General features: G+C 36.0%; 1 protein-coding gene across 3 annotated transcripts; it reads right to left on the bottom strand.

The window, feature by feature from the left end:
- Positions 1-7,189: 7,189 nt before the first annotated feature.
- On the bottom strand, positions 7,190-10,413 carry LOC128856552 (uncharacterized). 3 transcript variants are annotated; one of them, XM_054091860.1, is made up of 5 exons: positions 10,234-10,413; positions 10,116-10,168; positions 9,937-10,029; positions 7,672-7,871; positions 7,190-7,593 (listed from the first exon to the last, which is right to left on the bottom strand). In XM_054091860.1, exons 1-5 carry the CDS (start codon positions 10,321-10,323, stop codon positions 7,412-7,414), a joined length of 618 nt encoding a protein of 205 aa, XP_053947835.1. In that variant the 5' UTR covers positions 10,324-10,413; the 3' UTR covers positions 7,190-7,411. The 3 variants fall into 3 exon arrangements, with proteins under 3 accessions (XP_053947835.1, XP_053947833.1, XP_053947834.1); XM_054091858.1 differs by having other exon boundaries at positions 7,196-7,871; positions 10,234-10,412; XM_054091859.1 differs by having other exon boundaries at positions 7,199-7,871; positions 10,116-10,147; positions 10,234-10,411.
- Between the last annotated feature and the right edge of the window lie 529 nt (positions 10,414-10,942).

A 10,942-nucleotide genomic window follows, 5' to 3' on the forward strand; every position in this document is an offset into this window, starting at 1 on the left:
CAGATGAATTTATTATGCACAGATTTTATTAAAATATTTTGTATGTATGTACGTATTCAACTCACAATGATTTTCCCATCATAATTTAGTGCGACTCATGAGCACAGAAACACATATACATATACACATTCACTTGTGCTAACATAAAATACTTCCAGGTATGTGCTTTATACGGTAGAGAATTCTCAACATCGCATGAGATCAACATGACTTTTGAGCGATTTCAAACTTACACTTAAAATTTAATATAAAGCTGCATACCCGGAACTTTTCTGAAAATTCTAATTAAAAAATTGAAAGTTTTGATTTCTTACTAATACTGTAAAGGGACAAAGTAATTAAGGCTAGTATTGTCACTTGCGAAGAGAATGAAAACAACAGGTGGCGCTAAAGTAATCCTCCTATCAGAAAATGCTATAAATTTTGCGATTGGCCCCTAATGTCAGTTCTGTTTTGACATTTTTGTAGTAAACACATGCGAAATACTCGTTAATAAACAATGTTATGCTACACTGCTCCAGAACGCGGAATATTGCTGACTATTTATTTGACCAATAATCGGTCGGTGACTTTGGCACAACGTGAATTTTGTCGCAGATTTCCTCGCCCTCCAACGCCTACTGGTGAAAAACTGCGACGTTTAGCCGCTCGCCTCGAAGAGACTGGCACAACACGAGATGCTGCCAGGCGTAGCAGACCCCGGAGTAGCCGTTCTGCAGAGAATATTGCTGCTGTAGCCGAGGATGTCACGGAAGCGCCGTCGACATCCACCAGACGACGTGCCACGCAAATGGGTATCAGTCGACGGTCTTTACAGCGAATTTTGGTACAAGATTTGAAGATGTTTCTGTACAAAGTCCAAACGGTGCATCAGCTGTTAGCTGCTGGCCGCCAATCGCGTCTAACATACGCTCAAGCCATCCTTAATCACCACCAAGAGGAAGATGATTTTTCATCAAAAATAATCATGAGTGATGAGGCCCATTTCCATCTTAGCGGGTACGTAAATAAGCAAAATTTACGCTTCTGGGGCACTGAAAATCCGCGTGTAACCCACGAAGAGCCATTACACCCGCTCAAAGTCACTGTATGGTGTGCAGTTTTCGCTGGAGGGGTCATCGGACCTTTTTTCTTCGAAGACGTCGCGGGCCAAACGGTTACTGTGAATGGTGAGCGCTGCCGCAACTTGATGAATTGGTATTGGAAAACATGTGGTTCCAACAGGACGGTGCAACGGCACACACCACACGTGCCACAACCGATATGCTGAAGGATGCATTTCCCGGGCGCCTAATCTCCCGTTTTGGCGATTTGCACTGGCCAGCAAGGTCGCCTGATTTGACCGCTCCAGACTTCTTTTTGTGGGGCTTTTTGAAGTCGCGGGCTTATGTCAACAAACCTCAGACTCTTGCAGCTCTTAAAGCAATATCCGTCAAGAATGTGAGAACCTATCGCCGGAAGTTTTGGCCAAAGTGATGGAAAATGCCATAAAAAGGGCTCAAATGGCAATCAACTGTAGCGGCGGCCATTTACATGACATCATATTCTCGACTTGATGTAAAAAAAATCAAAAAACCAAATAAAAATAATCCACAAGAAGAATCAAAGTTTCCCTTTTTTTTAAATTACAGCCAAAAAACATCGCAAGGTTACTTTTGCGCCACCTTGTATAATCGAATTTAGCAGTCTCGAATTGAGAGATGCGAATCGCCAGCGGATTCGCCACAAAATGGCAAAGGAGCGTGGAAAGTGAAATTTTTGTATTGCGATTGGCGAAAAAACTACATTCGCTTCACCATTACTCTCAAAATTTGGCTATTGCTTATTCTGTTCGCATTAAAAATAAAATTAGCGTAAGTCCACTTTAATCTTATGTAAATATTCTATTTAATATTTCAAAATAATTTAGTAATTTCAAAAATGGTTTATATACTACAAAAATGTACGAGCTAAAAAAGCTGGAGTTAAAATGGTTGGTAATTAAAGAAGAAAGGAAAGTGAAAGATAATTTAGAAATAAAAATTACACAAAGAAAAGATGGAAATGAAGCAAAAGAAGCTGCACCTCAAATACGAAACATAGGTTTAAAATGAAGAACCACAGTTAATGAGAATGAAATTACAAGTAACCGAATGTGTGAAGTAATTTTTAGTTTAATATTTTATGAAGTGAAAGAATTTAATTTGGGATTTTTATTTATTTTTTATGAACATAGAATAATTTTTAATTTCACTTGTATTTGATGTAGAATTCAAAAGTTTTAAATGAAATAAGGTAAATTATTTTGAATTTATTCAATAACTCATCCCACAACAGAGCATCAGCTGTTTGTCTTCTAGGGACAGTAGGAGCATAAATCGTAGTATGCGTTCCATCAACGCATCCAATCACATTTGGTATTCCTGATCTTGTTCGGTCATTTCTGTGCTTATCGAGGCACTGCAAATTTCACCTTCCAAAATGGGTGGTATCTCCTTTGAAATAAGCAAAACTGTGAATTGAAATTCATTCCCCACAGTTTGTTGGTAACTGCCATGAGCAAATAATCTTAGCACACAACATAATTTTAGCATCGACATTATGGATTATGACCTATCTTGTATCTTTATAAAGAGTTCCATCACTCAAATTTTTGTATTTCATTCAACAAAATTGCATGATTAGTTTTGAGCCACCTTCTACAAATACCTGTTATCCGTCTACGCGGAACTTAAAGATTACGTTGAAATTTGTTTGCAAAGTAGGGCCTGATTAGTTCTAAAATGTAACTATTGCATTGGTTTTGAAGGAACATTTATCTATGGTATATTTGGGTATTTCTTGAAACAACGAACATTTCGAGTAAAATAATTTAACCGTGAACCGTGTTATTTCAAAATCATGTAAAACAAGAACATGTAAGAAGAAAGTTGGGTGTATATAATATATAAAAATAACACGTATATTCTCTATTGAATTTCTTTCTCAAATTTGTGATATGTGCTTTGATGTCATCCCACAGTAGAAAGAACCTACAAATGGTTCTTAAAATAAACTATTTCATAGCAAAAATACACTCGACGGTTTGCCATTGCTTGCCGAGGGGCGACCGCCAACCCATTCGACTACGCGTTCCCACGACAGTCGGTTCTACGTAACCGGAATGATCCGGAGTTATATCCGGCCAAGGACTGTCACTTCAGCAGCATTCCTCGTACATGTATAGGAAATGTTTATGCTGCTACAACAACAACTACGGCGACCGCTTTACGCACATATGGTATGTAACATAGGTATATACCAACACTTCTCACTATCTTCAATACACTTTTCATAAACCTTCCTTATTGCTCCATCTGCGAATTACCGTTCATCCCCACAATCATCCCTTAATTTTGAATCCAATTTGACGTGATCCTTATGTGTTAGGTAGTTCCGCCTTTCGAACGATTACCGATTTACTCCCGTATCGCATTCAAAGACTTTGCCTTGTCACTAGTAATGATGCCAGTAGATGGACGACCAAAACGAGCACAATTGACAATCATAAAAACTTGGTACCTCTCGTATTCCTGTGTTTTGGATATTGCCCAATTGTTGGTAAATTGTGTAGGACTTGTTTTGATAAAGCAACAATGAAGTAGCAATGCAAGGGAGAATGTTTAACCTCAAATGTGGCTTAGTAAAGCCTGAAGCTCTTTATGGAGCATACACAGAATAACTCTGAACTGCTTAGCAAGTGCACTCCAGCACACAGAACTGTCGTTATATCGTATCTATGTACATAAATTTATGAGAATAGAATCTGATTCGTTGAAAAACACTATTCATTGTTAAAATACATCACATCTTCTAAGTCTATGAAAAATAAAAGAAATATTTTATTTAGGTTTTTTTTCACAGATTGAAAATTTCTGTCCATTTTATTCTCAAAAGATTCAAAAGACTCGTCTGTAAATCCCGTCACCTTGAACAAAATATGTAAGCAAATAAGAAATAATAGTGATTTAGTTTCTACGAAAAAATGTGACCCTTCCACAGTGTAAAAATAGTTTAATGTCGCGCCCAACCCTGTACAAGAGCATGTTCTTTACTACCTCAGAGAAGAACACAAAACACTGTATCTATCTATATATTATGTATATATTATCCGGTGCAACAATTTCTTGAAATGAACGCCTTATGTAGTCAAATCATTCAAAGCAACCAACTTCTTTGTTACCACTTCTCAAGGAAGAAAATTTTCCTCCTTTACCTTCGTTGAATGTGGCATTTTGGGAATTGAATGAATTGAATTGAATTTTCTCGTCATAGAAGTAAAAAGTAATGCAAAGGCAAACTTTTTTGGGAGCAACGTAATCGCCATCAAATATTTTATAACTACGACATTATGAATTACAATCCTTACTGACTATGATACAAAAGTAACTTAGTTTAAACTAACATAATAACTTAATATAAAATTCAAAAGATTTAAAAACTCAACTGAGAGCGAAAAATCAAGAACAACATCATTATTAATGGAAGTATTTCTGGCATACTTCGTTTTAAAGTTTTCCTCATAAAAAGGATAGAGGTTCCTAAAAGATCGCGGGGGAACATTAAATCGAATCGTTTCCATCAAGTAGGGACAATCAATGATTCCAATAATAATATTGTGAGTAAAGGACAGACACATTATAGACTTACGAATTTCCAGGGACTTGAGACTTATAAGCATGAGACGAGCAGAATATGATGGCATGGCATAAATAAAGTTCAGAGACAAAAATGTTCAATGTAGTACCTGTAAATACCTCCTAATAAAGAAGTGGGTCATCATCTGACTTGGAATTAGGTAAAAACCACCCAGCAGCGGCTAAAAAACAATATTCCTGGATTCATAGTCGCAGAAGATTGGCCGTCTGGAAGTCCAAATCGGAATACGAAAAATCGTTGTCAATGGTGGTGAAAGAACTAAATGAGTTTGGTGCGATAGTATTAATATTTACAAAATCTTTGATATATCATAAAATAACAAATGTTATCGTCCCTATCGTTGAAAATTCGGCAGCTCAACAAAAGTGTGGTCAAAGTAGAAGTGAGAAGCAGTTGAGCAATACTCACATCAATGGAGCACGTTGGATCTGCCAACAAGTTTCCGCTCTAGCTTATAGGCAAGAACCACCCAGCAGTTGCTAGAAAACCATATTCCTGGGTTCATAGCCGTCCAGAAGATTGGCCGTCTGGAAGTCCAGATCTGAATCGATTCTGTAGCCCAATCGTGGTCAGAATTTTGTGCTCAGAATTGGAGAACATGGCCTGTCGAAGGCCTCACAGAAATTTGGGTAGTCTCTCAAACAATCTGTGGTTTGAGCAGCGGCGTCAATATCCATGGAAACCGTGCGTGCTGCAAGAGCTGAATCGTTTGAAGGCCTGTGTAAAAGCAAATGGTGACCGTTTTGCATAAAAATTTAAAATTTGTTTCTTTAATATTTACGTGATTAAGGGGTTATACGCAGTTGTGACTTTCAAAAAAATCGATTTTTTTATGGCATTTTTGTAATGTATATATATTCAAAAGTATACGCACGAAATTTGAAGTAGATCTAAGCAATACTTTCGGAGTTATACCTAAATATGTAGAGATGCCTCGGCACGTTTTAAGGTAGGTATTGCAACTTTAAACGTGTTTTTTTTCAAAACGGCATTTTTCAAGTCGGTGTACACGATATCTCGAAAACGGCTTGTTTGATCGGTCAACCGTTTTAACCCAATCTTTAAAGATACATTTTCTAGCAATTAATCGTTCCTTTTGTAAATCTGATACTTATTTTCCATTTTATAATCAATTTACGGCCAAATTTTAACGTAAAAATCGAAATCATTTCTTTTAAAAGCTGCTATTTTGTGAAAATTCACTATTTTGATTAGCCGAACGATTAATTACTAGATAATCTAATATATTAACAAAATTTGTTTGGTTTTTTGATTTCAGATAATCCAATCCTGAGTTACGATATACACCGTAAATCGTCTTTTTTTAAAGGAGGTTCCAGAAATCGCCTGCAGCGCGCTCTATAATCAACATTTTCATAAATAAAAAATTTTGTTACGTTCTTGAAGGATGCTTTTATAACCGCCAAAAATTTTCAAATTAAAATATTCTGAAGTTTCTTCAGGATAAATCCTTGACAACCCGTCTTTTAATTGCTTCATAACTGCGTATAACCCCTTAAATAAAACTAACTTCATTACAAAAAGTATTATAATTTCCCGGCTTAACTTGTAACGGAACTTATGGCAGTACACTGTATTTCTTTGGGAGCATGAAAACGCTTCCGCGACTTATATATTGTAATAAATTAGAGACTGTAGAAAGCGTTTTGGCACGTTTTGCTTTTCGCTCAATGAAATTCACAGATTCTGTACTGCCGTACAGCACTCACTGTCACTCACCAGATGTACTCTTTTATGTGTTTTGCTTGTGATATCATCTCGGCTTCTATTGATTGTCTGTGCCTTCCTATGAAAGTTGGAATTAACGCCCTCTCACCTTTTTTTTGGCTCGCGATTCACGCTCTTCGCTGCAATGAATTGTTTTATGAGGGCAAAGCTAAAAATGTGTATTGTAAGAATAGTCCCTTCAGGAGTGTGCTATTTCAATTTATAGCTTATTCGCTTCGGAGTTTCATTTCTCTTCCTGTACGCTAGTTTTTAATAACCTACTAATAAGTCACAATATTCATATTATTTATTTATTTTTAGCATTACTCAGTTAACTTTTATATTTATTATAAAGGGTGGTTAAATTTCAAGGGCCGATGTTGAATGTGAACCACACCTAAACGTCAACGACACCGCTGGACTTCTTTCTTTGGGGTTATTTGAAAGAAAAGGTGTACGTCGATAAGCCAGCAACAATTCAAAAGCTAAAGGATGAGATAATTCGGCACATTAACGGCATAGAACCTCAATTATGCCTCAGCGTCATCGAAAATTTGGACCATCGGATGGATGTGTGCCGCCGAGGCCTCGGTTGCTATTTGGCCGATATTTGGTTCCACACGTAGTTGAGTCATACTAGTATTATCATAATAAAGAGAAATGACAATAATTTCTTAAAAAAATTGTATTTTATTCAAAATCAACACCGGCCCTTGAAATAAAAGAAAAGTTATAATTATTAACTTTAAGTTTTTTGATATTTTAAGCCTTTATTATATGAGTACCTTTGGACCCTGTTCACTAATTTTTTGAAATTAAATAAATATTCTTTACACATTTTCCAAAGCAAGTTTAAATTATATTTTTTTGTATTTTACCGCCCTCTTTTGAAATTATTCAAGCATTGATAGTTTTGGATAATCAACATTTTAGTTAATTCAATATTTCATTTAATAAACAATTGATTACTTAAATTTCCATGACAAACTGAGCAAGCGCATTTTGTTTAGTACTTCTTTTTCAAAAATATTTTCCAACTCTTAATCCTCTGTGCCGTAAGTGTATTCCTCTTTGCCAAATCGGGCAAGTTAAAATTCGTCATACTACTTTGAATATCCGTAGCCACAAGTTTTTTTTCATCCACATTGGCATCCGAAACATAAACAAAATGCTCTATATCATCTTCATCTATGAAAACAAGGAGAAAACCATATGAATTTGCACTAAACAACTTCTCCATTTCATTCAGGCCAATGAAAAACTGACTACTATATTTTATGCAATCTTCTGTGCAGACCATGCCCTTGCGCAATTGTTCAACAGATTCGAATAAATGCCATCTTTTACCCCTTCCTATTAAAAGCAGGTTTTTTGAATATCTGTTGTCCTCACAAAATTGTATACCGGACACTTTATCACTGCAATTATATGGCTGTCCTAGTATTGGTTTCTGCTGCTCAGGCACTCTGCAAATATTTTACTTTGTAATATTGAGGGGGGAGCCTGCTTTAGAAGCTTCAAAAAATCGATTTTTTTTTTTTTTGCATAAATGTCTTCCCAAACCATCCAAGAATGTGTCCTTAAAATTTCTGAAGCAAATTCAAAATATTTTCGGAGTTACAGAAGAAATACGAGCGGCCGGATCGCTCGAAGTGCGATTTCTCGGTTTTTTATTTTTACGATTTTCCCTAATTGGCGGGAAAGATAGGGAAAAAGTTTAACGTCCTATCGAAACGAGATTACCTTGATTGTATTCGGAATTAAATTCTCTTCTAGTTGAACCTAAAAAACCTTAAGAAAGTTATGATTAACCCACTTTTTAAACAATCTAAAGGGAATTTGTTTTTCCAAACAAATTAATTTTTTTTTTTAATTAGTGAAAAATTGTTGAATTTCTCACTTTTTGTTTAATTTTCTTGGTTTAACTATACAATACTAAAATAAAAAACTGTTTGGGTTTTTGGTTTCAGATGAAAATTGCGACCTGCATATTTCCCGCGGCACGACACATGCACACTCGAGACGCCTCGGCAAAATGCTTGTACCAGGCATAACATGACATATATTTTAATGATAAAATTTGAGAAGACTGAAATATTGGGTAATCGAAAAAGTTTTTTCGTATTTCTAATCAAACTTCAACTCATTTTTTTATATTTATAATGAACTTTATTAAACCAAATATGTACCATTTTGGTCGACCACCTTTTGCCATTTTTCTTCCAGAGACATTATTCCATCAGTGTAAAACTTTTGTGGTTTCTCGGCGAAAAACTGCAACAAATAATTTTCACAGGCTTCTCTTAAAGCCAATTTTACTCCATTAAGGGAGTTCTGCATTGACCGAAACAAATGGTAGTCCGATGGTGCAAGGTCAGGGCTATATGGTGGATGCATCAAAACTTCCCAGCCAAGCTCTCACAGTTTTTGCCGAGTCATCAAAGATGTGTGTGGCCTAACGTTGTCCTGATGGAAGACGACGCCCTTTTTACAGATCAGTTCTGGCCGTTTCTTCTCGATTGCTTGCTTCACTCTCATCAGTTGTTGACAGTAAAGTGTAGAATCAATCGTTCGAGCAGGCTGGAGCAGCTCATAGTGGATGATTCCTTTCCAATCCCACCAAACACACAGCATAACCTTTCGAGGCGTCAATTCTGGCTTTGCGACCATTTGTGGAGCTTCACCACCCTTGTACCATGATCTTTTTCGCACATTATTGTCGTATTTGATCCACTTTTCGTCTCCTGTTGCCATTCGCTGCAGGAATGGTTCGATTTCATTTCGTTTCAGCAAAGAATCGCAGATGTTAATTCGGTCCATTAAATTTTTCACAGACAATTCATGTGGTACCCAAACGTCGAGCTTCTTTTTGTAACCAGCTTTTTTTAAATGGTTCAAAACCGTTTGATGGTGAATGTTTAGTGCCTTTGCGATGCATGGCAGCTTATGTGACGGTCCTGGTCAATGTTTTCCATAATTTCATCGACTTTTTCAACGATAGGTCAACCGGAGCGAGGTGCATCTTTCACTTCTAAATTTCCAGAACAGAAGCGAGCGAACCATTGTTGTGCTGCACGAATTGATACAGCATCGTCTCCGTAAACTTCACAAATTTCATTGGTGGCTTGCGTGGGATTCTTCCCTTTTTTATACAAAAATTTCAAAGTATAGCGATTTTTTTCATTATTTCCACTCATTTTTGAACAGCTATAACTTTTTTTCAACTTCTCTGAATTTAATTTTTTTTTTTGTTAAATGAAGCTTAAAATGTCACCTTTCTAACACAATATGATAGGACACAATGTGATTGGTAGCACTGGAGATAGATGCCTCCAACGACATCTAGTGACAAAATACGAAAAGACTTTTTCGACTACCCAATATATAGCAATAAAACCTGAAAGTTTCGTTTCAATCGAATATTTCTTTCCTTCCCAAAAAAAAAACCACGAAAAAATCTATTTTTTGAAGCCTCTAAAGTAGGCTTTGGAGCTCACTATATGTTCATATCTATGTATGTGTGTATTATACCTGAGATCGTTTTCAATTTGCAATAGACTGTCGGCTATACCACCAAGTGTTTGCTCGTGTTTATTTCCCAGTAATATAAGATTATCTATGTTCCTGTCCATACATTTGCACAAAGAAAAGTAGAAGAACAGAATTTCATTTACATTTCAATTTTAAATATTTGACTACCACATACTTACTCAATTAAAGGTCCATCTAATTCATTGCAAAACTGTTCAATAAATACAAAATACTGTTATTTTTTTATATTTGTGTGAGGCATATTTTTATTTAATTTCGCACATTTTATTCGTATACCTTTTGATTGTCAATGTGTGAGAATTCCTTTGATGATAAAAAATAAGTAAGTACTGTAAATGCTCTTTCCAAAGAATTGATTTGTTGCATTTTGTTGTTTCCGCTATAAAAGCAACACAATAATAAAATCGTACTGCACGCTTGCTCTTGCAAAATGTACTGATCGACAGGTCAGCGAGTTTGTTATTTTAAGTGCATACGAGTGTGTAAGTGATGCGAATGTACTTCCAAGCGCGATAAGCGCATCTATCAGGCACCGCGTGTGTGTAGACAAGAGCGAGTGTGAAACATTCATTATTCTCCTAACAAGCTTTGCATATGTAAGTATGCTTAGAAAAAATTATGAGTAATTTGATACTAATTGGCCGGCTGTGAGGTACCTGTATTCTAAATATATGGCATTGCTGTTTGAGTGGCTTAATAAGAGTCGTTTTATTACCACAATCTTCTGCTATTGTGATGAGGGAATTTTCACGTTTGCTATTTCTTATACTGGGTTGCCCATATTCGACGGACCCATGTGTTTTTTTTTTCTTTTAAATCAAAGAAAAACACAATTTTTTTGATGTTGACGATAATAATCATTTTATTCGTTTCAAGTAGATTTGTTGACATCACTTTTTGAATATGATATCTCTCAAATGGCCGCCTTGAGCCTGTACGGCGTATTGTGCCCGTTTTGCAGCATTTTCTATAGTTTTAGCTAGCA

This window comes from Anastrepha ludens, chromosome 3, assembly GCF_028408465.1.
Source record: "Anastrepha ludens isolate Willacy chromosome 3, idAnaLude1.1, whole genome shotgun sequence".
Taxonomy (NCBI): Eukaryota; Metazoa; Arthropoda; class Insecta; order Diptera; family Tephritidae; genus Anastrepha; species Anastrepha ludens.